This window comes from Sylvia atricapilla, chromosome 4 (assembly GCF_009819655.1).
Source record: "Sylvia atricapilla isolate bSylAtr1 chromosome 4, bSylAtr1.pri, whole genome shotgun sequence".
In the NCBI taxonomy this organism is placed as follows: domain Eukaryota; kingdom Metazoa; phylum Chordata; class Aves; order Passeriformes; family Sylviidae; genus Sylvia; species Sylvia atricapilla.
This window is the reverse complement of record NC_089143.1, coordinates 70,364,279-70,390,760: the sequence shown is the minus strand read 5'-3', so window position 1 is coordinate 70,390,760 and position 26,482 is coordinate 70,364,279. Positions and strand designations below refer to the sequence as shown.

Sequence of the window (26,482 nt, the reverse complement as noted above, 5' to 3'; positions counted from 1 at the left end):
AGGAGGCAAATGATACTCCAGTCTAACACCACCATATTGAATTCTTTAGGTATGCATGTGTTTATTCTGTCCATCTTCTGTAAGCAGCACCGTTTTGCTTCCTATTCTCTCCCCTTAACTATGCTGCACTCCACTGTGACCTCAGAGCAGTATCATTAGGAAAAAAATTGAGAAATAAACCCTGAGGCACTCACTTTCAGCATCTCCATTTCCAGCTCTTCGTCACTCTCAATGACACAGGACACATTTTGCTCATTGTCTGTGGAACATGCCTCCTACAAAATCAACACGATTTTCTTAGAAGCAAAGTAATTTCTATTTTACCCACAGATTTCCAACCTTTTGTACCTCCCAAAAGCCACTTCTCCATATGCTTTAACTTCTTACCAAAGATAATTAAGCTCAGTATTCAACTCTGAGGCTCGTCCATTAAAAACAAAATATCTGAAATAAATATCAGAACTCAACAAGTTCTCCTTACCTCAGCTGCAACTTCATTGACCAATTCCTTCACAGCCTGACGTTCCAAGACCTGAAGCTCTTGCTCAGTAATGTCCAGGGACACAAAGTCATCTCTATCCTCTTTGCCTGTAAATCTGGCTGCTGGAGCCCCGTTTTCCAGAGCAGTGTTACCTCTCTGTGCCTCCTCTCCACTCATTTCTTCGTCCCAGAGGACAGCCAGTGTAGCATCAGAGCAGATGTTGAGGTCACCTTCAGGTTGCTCAGCACATTCTGCTTTTTGTGCTTTGACATTTGCTGACTTGGCTTCAAAATGTGTTGTATTTGCACCACAGCTCCTCTCCAGTCCAGAAGGGGAATCTGAGCCCAACAAGGTGGATTTTAAGGCACTGATGTTCTCTGATATCTCAGCTAGTATTTCTGCAGCCCTAGGAGGTAAAATCAAGGAACATACAGCAAAATTACAGAGGCAGTTACTACACTTCAGGACAAAATTCAGCCAAGTTCAGTGTCAAATTTGTTGCAATTATACCAGTGAAAACACATAGTCCTAAGCATTAAAAAAAATACATTTTCTTGGAAAACAACAAACAAGTAACTGCTCAAAACACACGTGCTTTGTTGTGTGGGACCTCAGAGATCAAAAAGTAAAACACTGACTGTCGAGGTAGAGACAAGTCAGCAAAAAACCGACCTCTGGAAGTTTTCCAGTTGTTCAGAAGAATGGGGGATGTGAGAAGCCAGGTCTGTTATCTCTTCAGCCAGGGAAGCCAAGCGCTCCTTCACACCCTCAGATGTGGCATCTGCAACAAGTGTAACAATTGATTATTTTGTAATAATTGGGGTCTAACATCCCCACGCAAAGAACCCCCATTCCTGTGACTGCATTCCTGCAAGATCTACAGCTGGTAAAACAGCACTTTCCAGGGCTTAAAAATCAAGCACAGGGAACCAGGCCAAGCTTCCAAGTATTTCAGCACTGCATCTCTTCCATTACACAAGCCCAGGGAAAACAGGTACACAATGGGACTGCTACAAAGTGATCCCTCCCAGCTTCCCTCCAGCTCCGGGAAAAGAGCTGCTAACACAGACATGCTGACTAAACCAAGGCCAAATCCTGCACCTCGTATCAAGGGGACAGCACTGCCACTTTTGCCTTTGACAGAAAAGTAGAATTCAGTCAAAACAAAAAGGAAACCAACCCTTCACCACTTCTTTTTCAGCCTTAAGCTACCTGTAATATCTTTATGAAACACAGAACAGAACAAAAACTAAGATTTTAAAACCTCCTCTGATGAAGTAAATAATGTTGAGCTGCTCTAAAACATTTGGGTCCTATTGATATGCCTCAATAAAAACATTACTTCCTAACATGGTTTGTTTTGTGGCCCTATTTCATCTTAAATTAGGTATTTGTTCCTGCATCAGCAGCACTGAAATTAACTCACTGAAATGTTTCCGTAAACAAACTGGAATGACATCAGGAATTCTTTCCATCTCTGTGTACAACAGAGACAAACACAAACAAACATCCTGAGAGTACCTCCCTGCATCCTATGGAAGACAGTCACAGAGTATGGTTACCCTGGGCATCCAAGGCCTTTCACTATCTGCTCCCTCTGCAAGTCATCTGTAATCACCAAGAGGCCAAGCAAACCTGATGCTATTAAAATACCCGCTGGGAAATAGAATATGCAATTGTACATAGAATAAATACCTTATGCCAGGATGGGTAACTTACCTTTCCTCATGTTTAATAATTTCCGGTCACTCTTACTCATATTTTTCAGTTTTTCATAAACAATGTAGCCAGCCTAGGAGAGAAAAGAAATAATTAGTACTCAGTACTCCACAGAGAAAAAACCCAACAACAACAAAAACTAATCAGGAGGTAATCAGGCAAAGCGTGGCACCAATATAGTGTGACCAGCAGAATTCCCAACTGGAATACAGCTCACATCATACTAATTACTACCCTGACTTCACTGTCCATCAGGACCAGGTTACAAAATGCAGCACTAAGGGCCAAATGCTGACTTGGGATTCCCTCTGAAATGGATACTCTCACATAGATCCCAGAGTGGGTCATCTCAGCAAGCTGGCTGCACACAGAAAGCTCCCAGTCCCACCACCTGCTCACCTCATTCAGATTTCATGCCGTGCTCCAGGAGAAGAGCTACAAACCCACCAAGATGGATTCGGTGTGTTTAGTATTTCCCTGGGTATGAATAATGAGTTCTAACAGAAAAATACAGCCTAAAGCCAGCAATGTGCTAATTAGGCTACACATGTGGAAAAAGAAACAAGTTACTCCCTCATGTTTTCCTGGCAGGCACCAAAAGGCAGGCCAGATGAACAGAGCCTAGTGGGAAACATGCACTGCCTGGGAAAAAAAAAAGAGTTAGAAAAGTTGAACCAGGCATGAAAACATTTTAAATGTTTTCCTTACTGTTTTGGGTCTTCATAGGTGCTAAACTCTCCAGGGCTGAACTTTTAAATAAACTGAAAGTCAGAAAAGAAACCACTGTCCCACTTCCCTTCCTTTAAGCCTAGAAATAAGAGACTGAAGGGATTTTTTTTCCCTGCCATAAAGCACGATTTTCTCCCAGGAAGCAGGTGGCACCCAGTAGCCTATTGGTAAAACCCTTTGCAGAACTGCAGATAAACCAAAATGCATCCAAAATACCTTAAAAATGGGGACTTCTGGAGAACCACAAAACTCATATGCAACTAAACTCTTCCTGACAATCCATATTGTGGTTCTTCTGTATTAGTCACCAGTGTTTCTTCCAAGCTGCTTCTGATTTTCACCTCAAATACTACATTTGAGTTCGTTAGCAGCTAAGGAAGATGACTAAACCAGAAGAAAACACATCCAAAAGTGGTAACAAGCTACAGTGAACACCTGCAGACAAGGGATAAAGACATAAGCAGCAGCTGAGAGCACACTGGAGAAGGGATTTACTCCGAGGTTGGAATGGTGATCCCCTGTGGTACATACATAGGCATCTGTGGCTGCATAGAGCTTCTGCTCCTCGTTGAGTGGAAACTTTTCCCAGTTGCTGCAGCGGACAGACTGATCCTTCAACAGCTGCCTGCCAAAAAGATGCTTCACCAAGCCATTGAGACTCCATGTCTCCTTACACTGCAGCTGGGGGGAAAAAGTCCGAACAAAACACCAAAGCAGAGGATTTGTTTAAAAAGGAAAGCACCTGCATCAACCCAAAAAAAGAGCGAAGTGTACTCAGCCCCTTGTTAGAAGCAAAGCTAACTCTGGGTTAGTCAAAACATACTTAGTTTTTCCAAAGCAGTAATTCCTCTCAGTGCTGTCACACTACCAAAAACATGAATTATCTGTACAAAACAACCTCTGGGTTGACAAAATCAAAGCCCTAGACTTGAACAGCACCCTCTCTCTCCTCCAGGATTTTCCTGTTATTTGCCTTTCTAATTAGAAAAGCTCAGTATCAAGCACCGGGGAATTCTCTAGTAAAACCACAGAAATATTAAAGCCTGCCTGTGGGTGTTGGACATCTTTTGTCAGGCTGAAGTCAAGCACAAAGCAGAAAAGCACAGCTCTAGCCCACGCTAACCACTACTCTGAGTGCTGTGAAGCAGCTCATCCCAAGTCCCCAAAATCCAGTCCAATTGGCTGCTACTTCCAATTGCCTCTGCAACCCCTTGTCAACCACAGTGGCTGGGAAAGTGGCTGGCCAGTCTGGGAAACTTTGCTTCAGAGCCCAAGGATCCAGGCCTCATGGGCACAGCCTGCTGCTATTCCAGCTTGGAAAACGTGCCCCACAGTGGAGCTGAACAGCAGCAGTGAAGCATTAGCAGCTCAATGCCATGAGTCTGGAATAAAAAAACCCCTCTCAACTGTTCTTTTTAGGCTTCCTCAGCCCTTCCCCTCCCGTTTTGCCATTATATACAACCCTGTTCTTTTGATCTCTTTCAAGTTTATTTTTGTTTTGTTTTCTTTTTAGCAGAAGACTTTTAAGCTGCTATCAGACATCACATTGCTCTTTGTATAACAAATCATCCCGAGTTGAATAATGGGATAGAAAAAAGGGTCAAACTGAGGAAACTCCAAGTTTGAGAAGTAAAAGCTCCTCTTATTGCTTGAGAAAAACAGTTAATTTGTATTATTTCCAATCCACTAGGAAGCCAAACTCTGAAGTGGCTGGTATGAAAAGCATAATGCTATAAATGTTAGTGCTGCATCACACAAGGAATGAGAAATACGTGGAGAGACCAAGCACAGGTAAGGAAATCCCTGGTGCACACAGAAAGAAAAGCTTTAGGGGACATGCTAGAAATAAGAATGATCTGGAAATCAATGAACCTTTGGCTCCCTTCCCTAAAAAGACAGTACAGGTGTCCCTGCATCAAAGAATCTCTGAAACAGAACTGAAATTCAGGGCGTGCCAAATGCAGCACAACTTGTAAACAACAGCTCACCAGGAAACGGCACCCACACCAGAGCTGAGGTGACACCAGCCCGAGAATCACAGGAATCCATGTATTTCTACAGCTCCAGACTGTGTGGTAGAAACACCTCTGCAGGGAGGACTTCAAGGAAGACCTTGATGCCTCCCTCTAGCACCCAGCAAGCCACAGCTGCAGGGCTGCCTTCTTGTACCCTGTTTATAAGGTTCGGGGACTGCTGGGACAATGACACACCACTGCCAGCAGAACAATCTGGCCATTTCCATCACTAAGAATGAAAAGAAAAGCACTCGCAGCTGAATTCAAAAGGTACATCTTGTAAATACTAAAAGTGAACAGACCTGAGAGGGGACAAATGTTGATTAAAAACTGGCTCACTGAAAGATAGCACCTAGCTGCGCAGGCTTGAGAGGTGTTTTTAATCAGCTTCTAAATAAGTTACAATAGATCTCTGTTTTATTCCAGAGAACACGTTTGCTATTGGAATGGAACTCCAATCAAGACAAGGAAGCCTCCCTTTGCACAGCACCATAACAAGATTCCCTCCCACAACAAAAAGGTTTTAAGTGTTACTTTCTCATTAGCAACGTCAGTCAGCTCCACAAAGCTCTTCAGCTTGATTTCAAAGTCACTCATCAGCTTCCATTGATCTCCCTCAATTCCTACGCCAACCTTTTTAATTGTTTCATCTTCGAGCAGCCTTTTGAGTCCCTTGGGAAAACCTAAAATAGATTAAGCCCAAACATGAGAAACTAAATACTGGAAGATGCCTGAAAATCTAATGGAAATTACAAAATCCAAGCACAAAGGCCATCTGCAAAACCCTGTGTTTTTAAAGGAAAAGCCACCAATGTTCCTCTGTTTATTTGATTTCTCTGTGGAATGATTGAAGACTTCAACTGGCTGTGATGGACCATCTGCAGACAAGCAAGAAGGAAATACCTGAAATACAAAAATCATCCTGCATCTGAAAACAAACCAAGTAAAAAAAAAAACCCAAACGCCAAAACCTTATATGTCTTTCTGATTGTTAAATCACTCAACAAAGAAATCAACCCCTCGCGGGAAGATACTTTAATTCTCAAAATTCAGTGTTCATTGCACGAAATCAAATATTATTTTACTATTTTCTACATAATTTCTTCACAGTTTTTGATCTTTTACATTTCTGGGCAACAGTTTAAACCATAAGCATGGAAAATCATCAGAAGCACAGATTCTCTGGAGACAGACTCAGAGCTAAGGCTGGGCTGCTCCAACAACAGCATTCGGAAAACAGAATTCACCAACCAGATGCTGTGCCAAGCCCAAACATGTCAGTCTTGTCAGCAAGCAAAACCCCACAATGTTCAAAGATGCACACAGATACTGAGTATTGTATTTTGATTTCTCCCAAACTGATGGCACAGCAATCCTGGATCAAAGGGTATTTTCAAGCTTACAGGACTGAATTAAAGCAGGCAGCTTTCTCATCTCATTTTCTACAGGAAGAAGAGCCACAGACACTTCATCCTTGAACAATAACAGCCTTTCCCTCCCCTGTGTGTTTGCTCCCATTTAAAATTCAGAGCATCTTATTTAAATCCATACCTTCAGGACCCCACAGCTGGATACCCTGAATTAGTCTCAAGTGCAAATCTAGTACCTGCAAACATACAGAAGTGCACAGGCACTTATCTGCCTCGGGTTTCATTTCAAACATTACCTTTTCTCAGTCCTGCAATATGTATTTATGTGCTTCAACAAACACTTGGCATCACTGATTTTATTTTTGCACAATTATCTTTGCCCTTTGACGGCTGCCACTGTACAGGTACATTTGCAGCCACAGTCAGCTGTGTTGTGGACTGGGAAATTGCAGATCCATCCCAAAGCATTAAAAAAATAACTGGCAACCCCCCCCCCCCCCCCCCTCGCCCCCAAAAAAGAGTAGCAGCCTGGTGCCGTGAGATGCAGACAAAGTACAGCACTCCCAAAGCATGTGAGCCATAGGAAAATATGGAAAATCCTCCACAAAGGAGAGAGGATTCAGTCAAATAAAAGCCTGCAACATACACAGTCTGGCTTGCTGTACAAGGGATATTCACCTAAGGGAATCATCATTAAAACCTCCAAGGATGGGCAGTCCCCAGTGAAGGAGTCATGCCCCATTTCCACCACCTTATTCCTAGGAAAGTGACTAACAAAACCAAAAAAGCCTAAATTGAAGACTGTGCAAAAGCTACATCTGAGAAACGGGTCACATTTCAAGAAGTCTGTAAGGAAATAAAACAATACTAAAAAAATGGAAAAATCACGAACAATCTTCACAATAAATAAAGAAATGTGGTTTTGTCATTTATACACAGTCCAAGAACGCTCAATTCCTCCTGCAGGATAAAGTTGGGGTTTTTTGCTAGGACTTACTGCTTTTTATTATGATTTGGAAAGCATTTCTGCAGACTATGTATATTATCATAATAACCAGAAATTGGCTCTGGTTCCTGCACAAGTCACTCAGTTCAAAGCACATCTTCCATTGGCAAGAGCAGGCATTTTGGAAAAGCACCCAGAAGGAAACACCACCTTTGGCTGTAACACAGCAGCCCACGTGCAGCCACACTCAGCATTGGCACACAAACATCTTCCCTGCCAGAATCAAAAGCATTCCAGCTCTTTATGGCCCTTCTTCCCTCAGCTTCCTCTCCTCACATAATTTTCCTTTGTGCTGTCGAGCCTCCCTGATGGAATAGCCTCCAGCAATTAAATTTTCCACCCCATTTGCTCTAAATGACAAAGGATTGAACACCAACATTAAAATTATCGCTATTATACCTCAGCATGAGTCCCCCAGGGAAATCAGAAACCTCTCACAGGCATAGTTTCAACCGAACATTTTAAACCAAAGGTTATAAAATTGCCATCTCCTTCCCTCATCCCTATTTTCCCTATTTGGAAGCTTTTATTCACATTCATAATGAATTCAGCCTCTGCTAAGCACACCCCCTTCTCTCCCCACAGCTGCATCACACCAGGTACCCAGTACTCTTTCCCAAGGCTGATGTCATATAATGCAGGTATTGGGAATAAAGACCACAAGAGCCATCATTTTTGAGGATTTTTGTTGCAGCCAAATTAAAAAACAGAACAAAACAAAAACCAAACCATAAAACCAAAACACAAAAACCCCACAGCCTGCTCTATTTAGGTTCCTTGTTTATTTTGGCACTAAACAGAAAACTCATTATAGGAGCAGAGTGTTAAATTTTTAAAACTGGAATAAAATATTCTCCCAGACAGAAAAACAATCCCCAAGACTCTTCCTCCCTGCTCAGAACCCATACCCTGTTTTCAAGAACACGTGGCAAGCTAGGATTGTCTTAATATGAAGGCAGACATCACTCAAAGAATAAATCCCTTTATCACAGGAGGGAAAGGAGAGAAAAAGGATGGAGTTTTACAGTCCCATGTAGTAGGGTATATCAGCCATTGCTCAAGGTGTAAGTTTAGACTTAACCACAAGAAATAGGGAGCAGTTCATGCCCTAAATAAAAGAGGAAGTACAGTACCTGCCATGGAGGAGATGTGAAACAAGTAACACTTGTCCTCAGCGACACACATCTGGATTACAGCTGTTTTGGCCATCTTCCCTTTCATGTATGATGGTGGCCATTCAATGTCAAATCCAACAGCAGCCCCATCTGACAAACTCTGCCTGGAAAGGAACGGGTGCCCTCACATTTATCTGCTGTTCTATCAGTGTTTAAAACACCAACCTTAAGTCACCTCACACAAACAGGAAAGGTGCACTGGCTGTGATTCTCTCCATTGCACACAGGCAAGGCACAGAAACCATTTCACAACACAGACCACTCTGTGCTGATCCACAGAGCCACCTGAAGTGCTTCAAAACTCTGCAGATCTGCTTGCAAATACCTGCACATTACTTAAAAATACCTGCAGGCTGTAGGTGCAGAGTAGGGCAGGGAGAGGATGTTCAGCAATTACAGCCAAAGCAAACACACCAAAATGAAATGTTTTCCCACCCATCAAACCAGAGCAGGATAATGGGAAATAATCTTAAAACACTTCTCCCACACCACTCCCTTCTTCCCTGACTCAACTGGACTCACAAATTTCCCATCTCTTCCCCCTCAGCAACACAACAGGGGCAGGGTCTTTAGCCCCCCACTACTAAAACATGGCCACACAGGCCTCAAGAACAGTCTGAGGCAAAAGATAATGGAATAGCTTTTATTCCTTTGAAAGGTTCTTTTTGACCCCTTGAAAGACAGTCCTTTATTTATCCCACAGCACTGGAAGCTTTGTATGAATTTTTTCCCCCAGCAACATGAGCTCTGCTGCACAAAAAAGGGAATAATAATAATGTATTTGCACTATGAATTAACTGTCTTTTCTTTAAACATACAGTCTCAAGTTAGGAATTAGCACTTCTCCATGAAGTCACTGAAGCTCATGGGATTATCCATACTGTGAAAGGCAATCAGTCTGCATTGGAGCCTTCACAGCTTGTGCCTTGAGGGACTGAAAGGTTCAGCAATGGCATCTCCCACCACTAAGGCCAAATGGGGAGCCATTCCCAAAAGCTGAGTCCCTTGCAAAAAGAAAGAAGCACTCAAAGGAAAAAAAAAAAAAAAAAAAAAAAAAAAAAGCTGAATATGAGTTGCTACCTGATATCTTCTGAGAGAAGAGAACAGTCACTGGCTTCGTAGCTATAAATAACAGAGCCACAGAACTCCAGGAATGGCAGCCCATCCTCCAGGACACTCCTCTGGGTACCAGGCTTCTGGCAAACAAAATTTGGGAGAGATCTGGTCACCTGCCATACCTATTCTCACCAGGGACATCCATCCCAGCCAGGCTCACACACCCCCAGTATCAAAACATCTGGGTTCCTGCCTCAACTTCTCCACTGAACTCTAAGCACCCAGTGAACAAAGAGTAAAATTTGCTGTTGTTTCACCTGTTAATTTTTAATACCCAAGCTACTAACCACTTACTAGTCAATAATCATTTACTCCCACTTTGGGGAATAAAAGCTACTGAACTGAATCCTTTGCTTTTCCCCCTCATTAACTAATTTTCTAACTGTTGAAGCTGTTTTAGCTTTTTAGGTTTTTCTTACTTTAGCTTTTAGCCGTTACAGAGATGATCCCTTTTTGTGGGCATTTTTATACTGAACTGCTCATAAAAACACATAAAAAATCCCCCCAAGGACACAGTAACACTTATGGGACATGAAAAACTGATGAACAATTAATTGAGCTGGCACACCTGAGCTGCAGAACATCCTGGAATATTTAACATACGAAGGACACCAGAAGGGTCTTCTTCCCAGAGCCAAGTCCCCTGCCAGGCCACAGCTCAAGGTCTGGAATGAAATGGATGGGAAATGCCCCATCCTCGCTGATGTAGCATCCACATTCCTGGGTGAGCAGCAGGATCACCAAAATTCCCTTAGGGGCATAGGCCTAACTAAAAGCATTCTCCAGAGCTGGGTTATTATGCAGCCTGCAAAGCATCCCCCAGCCATGACCTACCTTTTTATGTCCCAAAGAAGCTCCCTCTTGGCTCTCTGTAAGCATCCACTGGGGATACTTGTCCCGCAGGCCAGCAGTTACCACATCCATTTTTGACATATCTCTGTTACTTCGGCGTTAATAAAAAAGAAGAACAAGAAATTAGAACAGTCAGCAGCTCATTTGGCGAGCAGCTGTCACTATCATCAGGCCTGAACAACGTTATGGAAAGCTTTTCATTTTTCAATTGATTTTCAACGCTAAGCAGACTTTTCCCTTGGTGTGCAGCAGCTCAACCAACTGCCCCCCTCCATTTCCACTCCAAAAGGGATTCTAACACTAAAACAGAAATATGGCAATAGCTCTTCTTTACAGCCGCTCTGTTCTTTGTACTAGGAGTGCCAGAAACAGATGAGAGCAGTACAGAAGCTAGAATTAAAGGAAACCCTGCAGCACCCACAGCCCCCCAAACCAGCTGTAAGTCTCAGAGCACCTTTGGTACCTACACACGGCCCCGCACCATCCCCCACGACAGCATCACTCACCTGCCCAGAGTCAAGCCAACATCCGCAACTCGAGATCACCCAGCATCCAACGGTGAGCGGCCATCCAGCTCGGGAGCCCTCGGGATAACCAGCAGGGGACAGGGAGCCGCCGCCAAGTCCTCACATGATGGGTAACACGCCTTATTTGCCACAGGAAAGAGCAGCCTCAGCGCTGGGCAGGCTGCCGGAACCCCCTCGGAGCGGCTACTTCTGCGTACCTCCTGTCTTCTCCCACCGTTCCCAACGCTGACCTGACCTCCAGCGCTCCCAGTCCCCCCGTCAGTGCCCTCACCGCTCCCCCTGCTGTCCCCCAGTGCCCCCAGCACAGCAGGCCGCGGCGCGCTCCCTCCGCAGCCCCCAGGGCCGCGGTGCCGGCGGAGCCCGGAGCAGGCCGGCAGCAGCCCCGAGCGCTGCCCAGGAGCCCTGAGCGGGCCCGTTCGGCCGCCGCGGCCCTTCGGCGCCCGGTACCTGGGAGCGCCAGGCCTCCCCCACGGAACCCGCACGGCGCGCACATTGCGCGTCACGCCGCGTCGCTCCGTGGAGACGTCACCGATGGCGCCCCTCACCCCACCGGCCCCGTTCAGGTTACCCGAGGTGACGCGCACGCGCCGTGCTCGGGCGGCCGCGGGGCACTGTGGGTTTTGTAGTCCCGCGGCCGTGAGGGCCGCGCACCCCCCGGCGCCCCCCGCGCTGCCGCCGCCGCCGCCGCCGCCGATCTCGGCCGGGCGGGGCCGGGGCGGGCCGGGGAGGGCCGGGGCGGGGCGGAGCAGGCGGTGGGGGAGCGCCAGCCCGTGGCTCTGCGCGGCGGGGGGGGCGGCGGGGCCGCCGGCTGCGGGCGGTGGCGGCGGCGGCGGCTGAAGGGCAGCGGCGGCGATGGGCGCTGCGGGGTGAGTGACCGGGCGTGGGGAGCGCGGCGCTGGGCGGCGCGGAGGGGCCCCGGGGGTAGGGGGAGCAGTGATGGGGCGGGAGATTCTGTGCTGGGGGGCGCTGGGGGGGCCACATTGGGGCACTGGGAGGCACTTTTGGGGCACTGGGGGCAGTACTAAGAGCACCGGGGGACAGTTCTGGGAACATTGGGGAGCGATACTGCGGCACGGGGGGTTCTGGGGGGCAGTACTGGGAGCGCTGGGGGGCAGTTTTGGGGCATTTGGGGGCAAGGGTTGAAGTTGTGGGAGCACTGGGGCAGGAGTTGTAGCGATGGGGAGCGCTCGGGGGGCAGTACTGGGGCATTTGGGGGCCAGGGGAGCAGGACGGGGGCAGTGGGGAGAGCAGTACTGGGGGCACTGGAGGGCAGAGAGGGCACCAGGGGGCAGTACTGGGGCACTGAGGGGCCCGGGAGGCAGTGGGGCAGTACTGGGGGGAAAGGAGCTGAAGCCTTGGGGGCACTGGGGCAGGAGATGCAGCGGTGGAGGGGGCCCCGTGGTTCCCGGGGGGCAGGAGGGCAGTGTTGGGTGGGGGATATGCCGGTGCCCCCTCCGCCCCCCGTGCCCTGGGAGGAAGAGCAGAGGGGGTGATGGAGGGGGAACGCAGCCGCACGGGGACAGACCCTGCAGAGGGGAACCCCAGCCCTGAGAGAAGGGTGAGTGTCCCCCAAAACAGGGCACCATAACCCAGCCCCGTGGGGCAGCCGGAGGGTCTGTAGTACCACGGGGCAGGACAGGGGGGCTGATGAGCAGGGAGTGTTGCCGGGGTGTGCCGCTGGAATCAGGGCTCCCTTGTCCGGGAGCCAGAGCACGAGGAGAGCCCGGAATCAATTGGGCTGCGATGCTGCGTGCCAGTGGCAGCGGAGAGGGATGCAGGAGCCTTTGTAGGGAGAGCAGTGCCGAGCGGAGCCGCTGCTGAGGAGCTGAGCAGGCCCCTGGTGCTGATGTTGTCATCTGTGTCTCTGTTGTGTATTATTTCCAGCTGATTGGTAAAGATGGAAAGAGGGAGAGGAGGAGGAGGAGGAAGGAACCTGGGAGGCTCTGGCCTGCACAGGAACATTTATTCCCAGTCCCAACAGCAGTACCACTACCCGACCTCCTCCCAGGGAAGCTGCATGGAGATCCAGGAGCTGGCCTCCAAGAGGGTGGACATCCAGAAGAAGCGATTTTATCTGGATGTGAAACAGAGCTCCCGTGGCCGCTTCCTGAAGATCGCCGAGGTCTGGATAGGAAGGGGCAGGCAGGACAACATCAGGAAGAGCAAGCTGACCCTCTCCTTGTCTGTGGCCACCGAGCTGAAGGACTGCCTGGGGGACTTCATTGAGCACTACGCCCACCTGGGCCTGAAGGGCGGCCATGGCCACCGGCACGAGCACAACAACGACAAGGAGCAGCATTCCCGGAGGCGGCCGCAGCACCCGCCGCCTTCGCCCCCGGCCTCTGTGGGCTCCGAAGAGCCCCCTCACAGTGTCCTCAAGACAGAGTACATCGAGAGGGACAACAGGAAGTACTACCTGGACCTGAAGGAGAACCAGCGTGGGCGCTTCTTGCGGATTAGGCAGACCATGAGCAGGGGACCTGGCATGATGGGTTACTTTGGCCACAGCTTGGGACAGGAACAGACGATCGTCCTCCCAGCGCAAGGGATGATTGAGTTCAGGGATGCTTTGGTCCAGCTGATTGAAGAATACGGTGAGGGGGACATAGAGGATCGCCGGGGGGGAGGTGAAGAGCCCCCGGAGCTCCCCGAGGGCACTTCCTTCCGAGTGGACAACAAGCGCTTCTACTTCGACGTGGGATCGAACAGGTACGGCATCTTCCTGAAGGTAAGTGAGGTGAGGCCGCCCTACCGTAACACCATCACAGTTCCCTACAAAGCGTGGACACGGTTCGGGGAAAATTTTATCAAGTACGAAGAAGAGATGAGGAGAATTTACAACAGCCATAAAGAGAAAAGAATGGATGCCAGAGGGGACAGTGGTGAAGAGCAAGAGGGTCTGGAATAGAGTGCATTGGACAATTAACCAAACAAAGCAAGCAGAAATTGGTGAGAGGGACTGACCTATAGTAATTCCAAGTTTCCCCAGTTTTTTGTAAAGTCCTTTTCTGGTAGTTCTCGCTAACTCCAGTACATAATGTTATAGGAGTCTGGTTGTCACGTTAAACTATGCCCAAAACATCTCCGTATGTCTTAGGAAAGGACCAACCTCCTGAGTCCGTATGAGTCAGCTGCTTCGAGTGTTGGAGACTGTGGAAGTACGAGTATCAGCACAAACAAAATCCGGCACCCTGACCTTTAAATAGTCTAGAAAAGGCTTGTGTTGCACTTAAACATGATACAAAAGTATCCCCACCCTGAACCTTACCACAAAATGTATCAGTTTCTGCTTATCTGGAGTTTTTCAGGACTGGCTTCTGCCCGTGCTCAGTCCAAAGGCCTAACAGCATTGCCGTAGAGCGTTTATGGCAAAAATCAGCTCCACGTGAATCTCTGGTCTGTGTGTGAGGAGGGAGAGAGATTTTAAAGTTGGCATCTCCTGGTTATTGAGTTGGAAACAACAGTCTGTTTATGGGTAAAATCTCGATAACCAGTCAGACCTCGGTCACGTGTCAGTGAAGGGCGGAAGACCTGCCATTCATTCTGTAGTTTGGTGCTGACCAGATAACCTGAGTATCCCAGGACAGCAGAGTGCTCAGCCTTCTGAATTAATGGCAGTGAATAATAACCCACTCCTCATCTCCATGTTCTGCCCATTAGAGGCTGGTGATCCTTTTTTTTTTTTTTTTTAAATGCATTTTGTCCAAAATTTCAGAAGGTATTTTTGTATTAGGCATTCCAGCAGGTGACTGTGGAGCGGGTGTTGGGAGGTGGGAAGAATGCCGCGACCGAGGCTCCCAGCTTCTCTCCCAGGTTAATGGGGTTCGGGATGTTACCTGTGCGAGGAAAGCATTTGGGTGTTTTCCTCCTCCTGACACGAGGAAGACCTTTGGGGTGTTGGGTGCACCACTGAATTCGTGTGGAAGGGCTTCTCCTCCATGCTCGCCCGTGGCATGTTTTGGAAGCTGTGGTGGATGCCCCGTTGAGTTTTCCGTTGTCTTGATTGTGGGTGGTGTTGGGGAGACAACGTCCATGCCCTGCCATCACCCCCTTCCTCCCAGCTCAGAGCTGGAGCTGTCCTTGAGTGGCTCCAGTCCCAAGGTTTCAGTGTCATCCTGGAGTCTTTGTGATGTAAATTTTACATCCCATGATATTAACTCTCTGCCTGGAGGGAGAATGTGTGCAATTACCTGGCTGGGAGGTTGATGAAAGATTCTGTGTTTCTTAAAGCATGAATATTTATAACATAAGGGGCTTGTCCAGCCTTTGGGTGACCAGCTCCTTCCCCCTGAACCAGTGGGAGTTTGACTGAGCTCCAGGTACTTCTAGTAGCGTGTTGCTCACCTTTAAGATTGTTTTAAGCAGGCATTACCTTGTCTGATCAGATATTTGTAATCATTCAAATTGTTTCATTACAGAGTGGCCTAGTGTGCATGTGGACGAGCTATTTTTCCATTCAACCATGACCTGTTTTATTTTTTAACCTTTTGAGAAACGTCTTTTTCTCCAACCAGACTGTTCACCACTCTGAGTCTGGAGCCACCTGCACACTGCATGGCCACGCTCAATCTGAATGCTGTTGCCTGTTAATGTCATAATGAGAAAGGTTGGGGAGACAGGGTTGGGAACCAAGAGGATAATCTGGATTTTAGTTTGGGTACTAAAACTAGTCAATCTGTTTTAACTTTAAAAAAAGAAAAAGAAAAAAAAAAAATAACAGCTTGCACCAAAGTCACCAAAGAACCTTTAGGAAAATGTTACAATTGTGACAAGAAGTAAGAAAGTTAATTTCACTGTTTTAGGTGATTCCCCCTTTAAAACCACATATAGCAGTTACAGCAACCAAGCCTTTGGCTTAGTGTCAAAAACTCCCATCCCTTTCTCCATAGGTTGCTCTTTCAGGTCCCTTTTCAAACCTGGAAGAGATGTTTTCGCTCCACCACGCGAACAGCCCGTGGACCGTGATGAATCAGCGGGAGTTGTGCAGGGCACTGGTTCATCGTCGCTCTTACGGCTTTGGTCCCAATGGTTTTAACAGGTCAATTTAAAAAAAAAAACCACAAAACCCCACATTAAAAGAACTCCACATCCTGTTATGGTGTGAAACCAGAATTTAGTGAATGAGTCGTTGATGCGTACGCTAGCGTATCGCTGACTGCTGCTGCCTGTCACAGTGCCTGAGGTAAAAAATTCACTTCTAGTCCAACAAACCGGAGCTATGAATGTACAAACTTTTTACGCTCTCCTTCCCGTTTCTGTGTGGCGTTCCTCCCCTGCAAGCTTAGCATCTCCCATCCCTGCCCACCTTTGCCTCAAGGGTTCGTAAAAGCTCCTCGGTTGGAATTAGCCTGAGTGACCATGTGTGTTGTAAGTGCTCATGCCTTCCCTGTGTTCCTGTAGTGTTGGTGAAGAAATTACTCGTGATTGGAAAGGGATGTTTTCTTCACCGTTTTAAAAGGAAAAAAAGATGCAAAATTGCTTTCCTTATTGCTGCCCATTTCTTAAAAAAAAATCCTTTATCTTTTGTTAATGGATTGGCCTTCCAATGCCGTTAGTTTGCTATAAATATTTCCCAGGAATCCAATGACTGCTGGCCACGGGGCCAGCCTGGGTTCTGGCACGCAGGTATCCCGTAGGATCCACTAATGCATTTACTCCCCTGGCACGGGATGCACCTTAGTATCCAAACCCGGATTGGGATCTTCACGTTCATTGCCCATCACTCATGGGTAGGCCAGTGGCTGTGGGTTTCCATCGCAGTGGGAAACACTGGTGTTGGCAGGTGTTGGGTTGGAGGATAATGGCTTTCCACGCCATGGGAAGCAGATGTTTTGTTGGAGGGTAGTAGGGATGCTCTCGGAGTGTAGCAATGCAAGACTTGAACGGTGAGATTTGGAAACGGGTTCCTTTGTGTTTTTGGCAGTGCGTCTTCAGCTTCCCAGAGCGGTGACCACGCGGCTGCTGGTGCCCAGAAGGGCCCAGTGAGAGGCTCGGGAGCACTGGATCCCTGATGTGTTTTAAATGTTCATTCCTGACGCCCCAAAACTGCCATGTCCCTTAAACTTGAGAAAACACAAGCTTATTTGCACTAGAAAGAACGGCCAAAAACAATCCTTAGGAGGACAGGGTGAAGAGCACCAGTCTGAACCTCTTTTTCTCAAGAGAGAATTTCCTATTCAAGCCCTCACCTCTGTTTCGAAATGTTATGGTCCCGGCAGAAGGTCTGTCAGTTGAATTATTAAATCCTAATGCACTTTATATTGTGTAAATAATACTAGGAGCACATTTCTGCTCCTGCTCCGGTAAGGGGATGCTTTGGTAACGTAGTCTAATGCTGAGAGAAGCCGTCTCCTGCATGCACGTGTCTGTTAGAGACCTGTTGATCTTGCTTGGTCCAGCTCCGCTCGTATGTTAGAGGAGGACAGACGCTGTATTGAGGAACCTCTCAAACCACCAAGAGGGGGATGATGATTTGGTTTTCTAAATTGCAGTGTGCAGAGATGCTGAGTGTCCTCAGCTCTGCCATCGCAGCGGCTCCTCACCCCTTCTGCAAACTGGGTCCCCCATGTTGCTGTCGAGGCCTAAAGCCGAGCTTTGTGCTTGTATTCTTGACAAAGCCAAGTCCAGCAGCTGCCTCGTACCTGGCCCTCCCCACTGCTGGCACAAAAGATGGGGTGTTCCCTGACAAGCTTATCCCGGATGGAAGGGGCTGCGGGCACTTCCCCTGCCTTGCTGGAGGGTGTTGTGTTGGGTTCGGCCGCTGGAGCTGACTTTCCTGGTAAAGTACAGAGCTGTGGAAGAATTGGGAAGTGTTTTGCACTGGCGTGGAGAGGGTGACCCGCCAGGTGCTGCAGGGGGATGACAACACCCTCTCCCTTGTGGGCTCCCTGCGTGCAGCTGGGATGGACGATAGACTTTACCCAGCGAGAAGCTGCAGCGGTTATTGGTATCTACTCGTCGTCGTAAGTGTTTCTTATCTGTATCCGATATATACCAATTCATATCCACGTATAGGCATTAATATATTTATGTGAGAATATTGTAGCCTGTAGTAGCTCGTAGCTAAATAATCTTATTTATCTGAAGCGCAGTCTGAGGAGGGGATGTCTGCTCCCACCACCGGTCTGGATAAACACGTTATTCTGCCCAAGGCTGGGTGTGAGCCCTTGGCCGCAGCCCTTGTAAGAATTCCATAGGTTTTTGGTCAGGCTGCAAGGGAAAGCGTAGTTAAAAGAAGGCAAAGCTCTTTCTTGGAGGCGTCGTTGAGGTGAGGTGAGAGCTGTAAAGAGGCAGCTGCTGGCCACGTCATGTCTCCATGCCATTTTACAACCCTTGGCTCTGCAAATCTCTACTGCCATGTTCTTAAAATCCCAAGCAGAAGTATTAAAATCCCATCCTTTATACAAAAAAGAACCTCCAAGCAATTACCAAAATCGATGTCAGCACTTTTTTTTTTTCGGTTACAGATATCCTAGTCTGATAATGGCATCATTTTTTCCCCTACGGCCTATTGAAGTGACCTAAACTCCCAGGGATGGGAGCTGGTGGTGGTTAGGAAGTCTTCTGCTCGCATGACTTGCAGTCCTGTTTTCCAATTCTAGTAATTTTTATAGTAGAAAGGAATTTAATATTGTGTATTTTTATTAGGCAGATTTTGCACCAAGTCAAAAATTACATAATAAGCATTTTCAGTTTCATAGCATTCCCTTTTTTGCTGTACACGAGATATATGTGATTTATGAAAGAATTCCTGAAGAAAATTACTCTTTCTGTTTAATTTTCTATGCTGCTCATTCCAAAACTAAGTTATCCTTTATTTTTAATGACTTAACATGTTGTGATGTTCAAAATTCACCTTTCCCCTCCTGCCCCTCCATTCCTTTTAAGTAAAGGTTGTGTTTGAAATTAAGAGTTTATGCATGAAGGAGTGGAATTAAAGGCTACACCTTAAGCTATAGCCAAGCAAGGCTGTCACATCACAGCCTCTGCCAAAATGTATTGTTTTGTGGTGATCTGGTCTTGCCTAAAAATTCCTGCATCCTGTCATGGCCACAGGAAAAAAGCCCTGGCTAGGGCACAAGGTGCTTCTGGATTTGGGGGATTTGTAAAAAGCTAAAGCCAGATCTTTTGCTGTTCTGGTTCTCCAAAACCTGCAGAAGCTTTCATGGGCTGACATCAATTTTTCTTCCTAATATTTTGTCAGCCTGTGTTCAGTTCCCCACCTGCACCTCAATAAAGGCAACAGTATTCTAAAGTGTCGAGGTGAAGTAAAATATCAAGAACTCCTGATAGATGACATGGATTAAAAATTGGTTTTCCAGAAATGTCAAAGCATAAATAGAGGTTTTATAAGCCGGATGTCGTTTTGGCATTTCTGTGATGGATGTAATTAGATTCCTCCTTCCCCACGCGCAGGGAGGCATCAGGCGGAACCCGAGCCTGCAGCCCTCGGGGCTCTCTCGTGCACACCAGCTTCTAGAAAGGTGCAGGTGCCCACTGGCTTCTCGTGTGTGGTGAATGTGGTTGTGTTCCTACTGGCCGAGCCTTGAGGGGCCTGGCTGCCCCCTCAATAAAACCGTCATTAACGACTTGCTAATTCATCTTCTTAATTGCTAGGCTGCGCAGAAACGCTTGGAGTGGCACGTGGTGCCAGCTCTGCACAGAGTCAAAACTTAAAAAGGCATATTCTGTCTTTTAGGGGTTTTAGACCCATCCAACACACCAGTGTTAAACAGGGAGGGACTACGGCTCCTGCCTTGGAGGCGTTGATAGGACATGCAGACAGTCGGACGGATTTCTTGACTGCAGTGGGGGAAATCCATCCTCCAGGCGGGAGTTTGCATCTGTTCTTGGTCGTGATCATTTGCCACGCAGAGATTAATTGGAGGCAGAGATGGTCCTCAGTGGTGGCTGCTGGCAGCCGGAGAAAGCCGAGGCTGCGTGCCCAGCCCCGCTCGGCACCGCACTGGCACAACATCTGTGGATTCATGTGTGGGCACAAATGAACGCAGAGACAAGGGAGAGAGGAATATTAGATAGGTATATGCACGGACCTATTACAAATACTCATTTCCCCCCCGTTTCCAGTAGGTCCTTCCCTTGGAGATGTTAAAACACTATCCATTGTCTGTTCTGTTTCCCGTAGCAGAGACATTCAGCGTGCTAATAGGAGCAAGATGGGTTTCACAAGCAATATCAACATACTCTACTACTAACCTTAAATCTTTACACTGTAAAGCGCGTGCAATAGAATCTGCATTTCAAAACAGCAGAGAGTATGTGGGATAAAAGACACAGGTTAACCCCAGGCTCTTACAAGTATTCCCATCTGGTCCTTGTTGGGAGCACATGTTGTTGGCACAGTGCAGAGGGAGAGGGGGAGTAAGAGCAGAGAGAAGTGCTTCCCACCGAGGCAGAGGAACGAAAAGGCAGGAGGGGGAGGAGGGAAGCGAGGCAAGATGTGTGCTCCAGGGAATCATAGAGCATGATGACGGTTGTATCCGTAGTAGGAGGAATAGGCGGCACCTTCAGCACTGGAGTCCCGCAGAGCTGGGGAAGGAGACACAGAGCCTGGATCCTAATGCTCCACTCAGAGACCAGGGTGGTTCTCTTGGGCTGGTTCTCCTTCCTCTTTGGGATCAGTAACATGCTCTGCAAGTGTCTAATCTTGCCAACAAACCCACGGGGACCAAGCGTGCCCAATGGGTGGAGTTCCTGCTTTTACAACTCGCTCTTTGAGGCTCACATGGCTTAGCTCTTGCTGAGCTGAGAGGCTTGCCCAGGAATACCTGCAGAAGCTTAGGGGAGCACACAAGTGTTGGTGGCCTGTGAGGTTTGCTGATGCCATCTCAATTTATGGATGCTCGCGTGTGCTTTTCACCGGAGCCTTGCTCCGCATGCTACATTGGTTGCCTCCTGCTCCAGGAATGAGTGATGGATGGAGTGTTGTGTGTATCAAAGGGGCAGCTGCTCTTTTCCATTGCACAGGAAAGGGGTTGGTGAAGGCTGGAGGGGATCAGAGGGGAAAGGAAGTGGCTTTCAAGAAGCAATTCCGTGCCTGCCTTTGCAAAGAGGTTTGTGTCGGTTTCTAACAAGACTCTGCAGATGATTACCACTTGCACCGCCTTTGCTTTCCTGGGCCTGCCACTCGGAGGTCTGAGGTGCAGCAGGGGTTGGTGTCAACAGCTGTTGAAAGCTGTGCTTTGAACCAGTGAAGTGCTGGAGTAATTGCCTGGACTCTGGGAAAGCTGTCAGTGTGTGGAGCTGGGCCTCCTGATAATGGAGATGGGATCACTTTGGCTTTATCCTGCCTGTGCCTGTGTTCTCCACCACTAAAAGAGGGTGGATGATACCTCCCTACCTCAAAGGCGTGTGAGAGTTCCTGTGATGATCTGATGCTGGTCGATACTGACGATATCCGAAAGTGAGACATGGAGAAATTTGGGATGAAACGTAGTGTTTGGAAGCTTTGGAACCTACCTGATTTTAAACTTAAATTTGCAGGTGCAAGAGTGCCTCTAATGGTGCATTTCCGGGCCGGGTACAGAGCAAAAAGCATCTGTATTTTTCCCAAGTTGAACAACCTGGAAAAAATCTGCTCTCAAGTCTCTTTCATGCTGGATATTCCCAGCTTCCCTCTCTAAGCTATTCCACCTTATTTCCTCTCAGATACTTTTCCTGCTGTCCAGTCCTTGCTTCTGTCTCATTCTATTGCTTTTTGCCTTACAGGCCATGCTCTCCAGAGAAATTATAAAAACAGTTTGATTTCTTCTCTGCTGCAGTTCCTACACATAATTAAAGGCTGTTGTCAGGTCTCTTCTGTGTCCCTTCCAAAGGAAATACAAAACCTTCCACCAAGGGTAATTTTTAGCCTTGGTCATGTTCATGTTGCTTTCTGATGAGCCTGTTGAAACACAAATGTAAGGAAAGCACTAAGTGACAATATAAGCTCCCTGTGCCAGTGTGTTTGGAAATACAGGTTTTCCCTTATGTTCCTAAATCTCCCTAGATTGTGTGTTGTCATCACATGAAGAGTCACAGAAATATTGGCATGAACTTTCCCTCAGTAACATTTTTGGTGCCAGGAGATCTGAGAGTTTTGTGTAGGTCTGACCAGACAGCAGCTCCTCCTGTCCCACAGTGTCACCACTTGACATGTATATTCATCCCAGCACCTTGCAGAAGGGCATTTAGGCATGTTACCAACATGTGTCAGGCAGCTATTTGCTCCCTCCTCCTCCTAGGGAAAAGGCTGGATGTGCCAATGCAGCCCTGGTATTTTTTACATGAATTAATTATCCCTGCCGTTCCATGTTAAAGGCTGAGCTGGAGCACGTCGAGTGCTGGCAGCAGCGGACCCTGCTGGCTTTGCAGCACAAGAGCAAAGCTCAGGGCTCACAGGGAGCCCCCACCGCTTCCCTTGGCAACTGGTGCTGAGCAGGGGCTTGTTTGTCTCTGCAAGTTCCCCCTGGACCTGTTGGTGTTTTGCAAATTGTCATGTTTGCTTTGGGCATGGAGCAGGTTGCTGTGCTGCTGCCCGGTTGGGAAGTACCTGATGTAAAGAGAGAGTCTCTCTCCCCCCCAGCAAGCTGGCAGGGGGAATCTGGGGCTGGAGACTTTAGACTTTGGGAGAGAGATGACGGAGCAGTGCTATGGAGTAAATGCAGCTCAGTGTGCAGTCAACACAGATGTGTCTTCTGTTTGGCTTGTCTTCACAACAGCTGCTTGTTCTTTCCTTCTAGATGTTTAAACGCTCCTGAGATCTCTGTCAGGCTGCCCAGAACAGGAATTTGTGAGGGAAACTGAGCTGCCTCCATGGACGGTCTCTCTCCCGAGACTCCAATAAACATGGCCGAGTGTTTGAAAAGTGGAGTACTGTGCTGGTAGCACTTCTAAAAGAGTTTTTCCCAGGTAGATGTCACAGCAGGGGTGAGCAGAGGCTACTGACAGCCAAGAACAGAGGGCAAGGGTTTGATCTAGTTCTTGGCACTAGGATTTATCATAGATTCAACAACTCAGTTAATGTGCACATCCCTGTAGCAAGTGATGAAGTTTTTTAATTTAAAAATTTTTAATAATATCCCCCATCCTGATAAAAATAGGGAAAGAGCTATTTGGCTGAAATGTTTACCTGTAAGCTGAGAATAGGCCCTGTTTTTCACAAGGTGAACCAAATTTCTGTGCCTCTTACCTCAGAGCATATCCTATAAGCTGGCATTTTATTTCTTCCTCCATCTGGTTGCAAAAAATCAAGGTCACTAAAGCAGCAGAGGCAGAAACCCCTGTAGGTGTTTATATGGCTGAGTGTATAGGGACACTCTCCTCTCACTTTGCCTGCAGGGCCTGATCCTGCTTGTGTTGCTCCTTTTCCCCACTGGATCACCAAGTTCATGTCTTGTGCATGACCTGGCTTGAGGGCCCTAAACCTCTTTTTTTCTGAGAAGTTCAGCGTCTTTTTCTTAAGCTTTTATTACGAATCCCTTTGGAAATGTTGTGCAAAGCCTAAATGTGCCTTGATTCCCTCCCTCACCGTGCATTTGCTAAGTGCTGCCACCAACGTAGGACAAAAAGATGTGGTTGTTTTTCCCAGAGAATCGTTTTGCTCTGTGTCTGTTTTGGCCTTAGCCTTAGGTGTGTTTTGGCCTTAGCCATTCCAAGGATCCTGTTCCACAGCCCTTCATGCTTCTGCAGCTGTTGCATGGGTGGTGGGGCTCCAGCAGATGTTACCCCTAGGCTGGGGCAGATCCTTGGGGGGAAGCTGCAGCAAAGCAGGAGTTACTTAACCCTGCAGTTAGCCATTCCCTCAGGGATGCTCCCATGTGGAGTAGGGATGCATGAATCGGTTACCTGGGGCAGATTTGATCCTGTGCTGGTGGCAGACTCGCTGCTTCCTGCGAGCAGCCGGCGCTCGCCATCTCGCTTGTAGGCAATGTCTGACAGCTTCCCCAGGGATGAGCTTTGCTGCATCTGCTGCAAGTGCTGCTCTGAGCTCAGGCTCTTCCTTCCCACCACAGCTCAGTGGCATGCCTGCATCCTTTGTTATGTGTAACCTCAATTTGGTTTCTTTGAGCAGTGCCAGGATTTCATTCTCCCTGGGACATTTAAATGGGGTGCAGAGTAATTAGAGTCACTTTTCTCTGCATGTGTAATAGCAAATGCTTCCAAATCAGTTTAGGAATCGACCCAGGGGTTTGATGTGGGTTAGTAAATTCAGGCACGTGGGATGAGTGTTCCCACAGCAAAGCTGGCATGAAGATGTGGAGATAAGAGCTGTGCCTCTGCCAAGCTCCTGTCTACTCTCTTACAGTCCTGTACTGACTCCAGTTGCTGCAGTGAGAGCCACCAGGACCAGAGACCACCAGAGCCTGCCCATGGGACCTGGGTCAAAGTGGCAGCAGACACCTGAGCTAGGCAAGGGACCACCACCCACAGGTATTGTGTATCCTATTATAACTCAAAGGGAAGGTGTCAACACCTTTCTCCTGGATACCACAGAAGCCAACTCTTTCGTCCTTCCCTTTCTGCCTCTGGGATTTTCACCTCTTGCCTGCAGAGGTGCATCTGCTCTAGAGAGCCTAAAGGCATGTCTGTCCTGGGATCAGCCAGCATGCAGTGTGCACGTAATCCTGCTGCATCCCGGCCCTCTCTCCATAGCAGCATTTATTGCTGATGTCAGCACAGTCATCCCTCAGCGCTGCCAGGGGTAACCCTTTGAGCTAACCACTGATAAGTTCCTTCTAGCTGTCTTTAAAAAAAAAAAAAAAAGAGGAGGGAGGTGCTGTAGTTGCCTGATGAACATTTTCATAGATGCTGCCAGCTTTTTTACTGTGGGTTACCTTGGTGAAGGCATATTACAGAGAGTTTTCTTTTAAAAAGAGCTCAAAACTGTCAGTTTGGCAGTGTGTGTTTTGTGCTGATATGTGTGAAACCCCAAGAAAACCCCCAATCCAGAGCTAGAGGGTGGTGCCTACTTAACTTCTGCCTGCAGCATCAAGCTGCAGTTTAACCTGTTGCTTTTCACACCTCTTTCCTGCTCTTAGGAGGCACCTTCTAAAGCTGGGATAACCTCCATAAACCTCCCTCCTCATGCTCTTCACAGAGGGAAGTTCACCCTCCTCCTCCCCATTGCAGCCCTTGAGCTGTTGCAATAGTCCTTGAGGTGCTCTCTCCCCTTGTTCAAAACCCACGCTGGCCTCTTCCTCTCAGTGAGGCTGAAGATGCTGTGCAAAACAAAACAAGCAAGAGGCCACAATATGGGGATTTTTCACTTGCCTCAGCCTCAAAACCAGCCTCCTCCAGGCTCTCAGTCTTCCAAGAGCTTCCCACCTTTCTAGCCAAGCAGTTTGTTTGCTAGAAGAAAAATTGGTGGCTTTGTGCTAGCAATAACACGAGTCTTCTTTCACTAGCGCAGGCATTCTCTCCTTTGAATTCTGTTTGAATGCAGAAACTATTGTGAAATGAGAGTGGTGATATCAGGAAAGGGGAAAGCAGAGTGTTCCTCTGGATAAGGTTTGATACAATTTGAAGCTGCTTGTGGAAGATTGGCTGGAAGGTAAACTGATTTGGGCTAAAAAAGCTGGTGCTGGTAAAGTGTGTTAGTGACTCTTCAGCAGGTGGTCCAAAATAGCTTTTTTATGGTCTCTGACCTCTAGGAAAGATAACTGGGTTTTTGATCTTAGATTGCAGGGGCAATTTCTGCTGGAAGAAACTTGTGTTCTTTAGAAACCATCTCAGGCTGGCATTTACTGACAAAAACATTTCATGGAAGCGGACAGAAAACAAGGGAAAAATCACACATCTGAGTCAACCCAGGAGAGCCTTGCAGGCCGCTGTCACTGAGCCAGTCAACCATCCAGAATTCCAGATGGATCCCCGTTGTCATCCACCCTTCTGGTGGTCCGAGGCCATCAAAATTTCCGTGGACACCCACGAGGGTGTGATTAGTCAGGAGCTCCTGGTTTTGCAGCATCCTGGGCTTGATCCATGGGCTGTAGAGGTGTCGTGGCCCCAAGGAAAAGCCTTCCAGTCCAGTGTTCCTGCGTTGTGTCGGAGCTGCAACACCTGTTCCAGGTGGTGGTTGCTGAGGTGTGTATTGAGTTAGAGGGGTGCGTTTCCAGAGCAGTGCTTGGTCACCAGCTGTTGTCCAGGACACCGTGGCTTTTGCTACAGCAGTAAAATAAATACAAACAACCTTTCTCTTTGAATTTCAAGTCAGGGGCCTGTTTTCTGCCAAGTTACCTCCCACCGTTTCAAATGTATTTTATTCTCCTTCTCTTTCCACCGGTCCCGTTCCGCTCCGCTCAACAGCTGCTGCATTTAATCCCAGAAGCTGCAGTTGGTAGGGAGCAAAGTGATCTCCATATAACCTCTCTCTTACTCATAAGCGTGCATTATGAAGCTTAACCGATGGTAATAAAATGTTTTGCTTTCAACATGCTGTCCCTGTGGTCCAATGTTCCTGTCTTCAGGCTCCATCATTACGGCAAGGCGATG

The 26,482-nt window shown here is 47.7% G+C and overlaps 2 protein-coding genes and 1 long non-coding RNA gene across 4 annotated transcripts in view; 2 read left to right on the top strand and 1 right to left on the bottom strand.

Annotated features, from left to right (window-relative positions):
• The window catches only part of WRN (WRN RecQ like helicase), a 29,539-nt gene extending 17,847 nt beyond the window's left edge, over positions 1-11,692 (bottom strand). The window contains exons 1-11 of the mRNA XM_066318339.1: positions 11,438-11,692; positions 10,970-11,109; positions 10,446-10,554; positions 9,576-9,691; positions 8,454-8,599; positions 5,479-5,627; positions 3,461-3,610; positions 2,201-2,273; positions 1,154-1,262; positions 482-887; positions 195-275 (exon numbers count right to left, since the gene is read on the bottom strand). Of these exons, the coding sequence (XP_066174436.1) occupies positions 195-275; positions 482-887; positions 1,154-1,262; positions 2,201-2,273; positions 3,461-3,610; positions 5,479-5,627; positions 8,454-8,599; positions 9,576-9,691; positions 10,446-10,544 (1,329 nt within the window). The 5' untranslated portion in view covers positions 10,545-10,554; positions 10,970-11,109; positions 11,438-11,692. The remainder of the gene's footprint in view (positions 1-194; positions 276-481; positions 888-1,153; positions 1,263-2,200; positions 2,274-3,460; positions 3,611-5,478; positions 5,628-8,453; positions 8,600-9,575; positions 9,692-10,445; positions 10,555-10,969; positions 11,110-11,437) is intronic.
• A 44-nt stretch (positions 11,693-11,736) lies between these two features.
• Positions 11,737-16,102, top strand: PURG (purine rich element binding protein G). 2 transcript variants are annotated; one of them, XM_066318332.1, is made up of 3 exons: positions 11,737-11,856; positions 12,875-13,718; positions 15,880-16,102. In XM_066318332.1, the coding sequence occupies exons 2-3, from the start codon at positions 12,888-12,890 to the stop codon at positions 16,036-16,038; spliced, it is 990 nt and encodes a 329-aa protein (XP_066174429.1). In that variant the 5' UTR covers positions 11,737-11,856; positions 12,875-12,887; the 3' UTR covers positions 16,039-16,102. The 2 variants fall into 2 exon arrangements, with proteins under 2 accessions (XP_066174429.1, XP_066174428.1); XM_066318331.1 differs by lacking the exon at positions 15,880-16,102 and having other exon boundaries at positions 12,875-15,707.
• Positions 16,103-22,651: 6,549 nt separating this feature from the next.
• On the top strand, positions 22,652-26,423 carry LOC136360780 (uncharacterized). Its single transcript, XR_010743507.1, has 2 exons — positions 22,652-24,421; positions 25,669-26,423. It is a non-coding gene; the product is annotated as an uncharacterized lncRNA (long non-coding RNA).
• Positions 26,424-26,482: the final 59 nt, after the last annotated feature.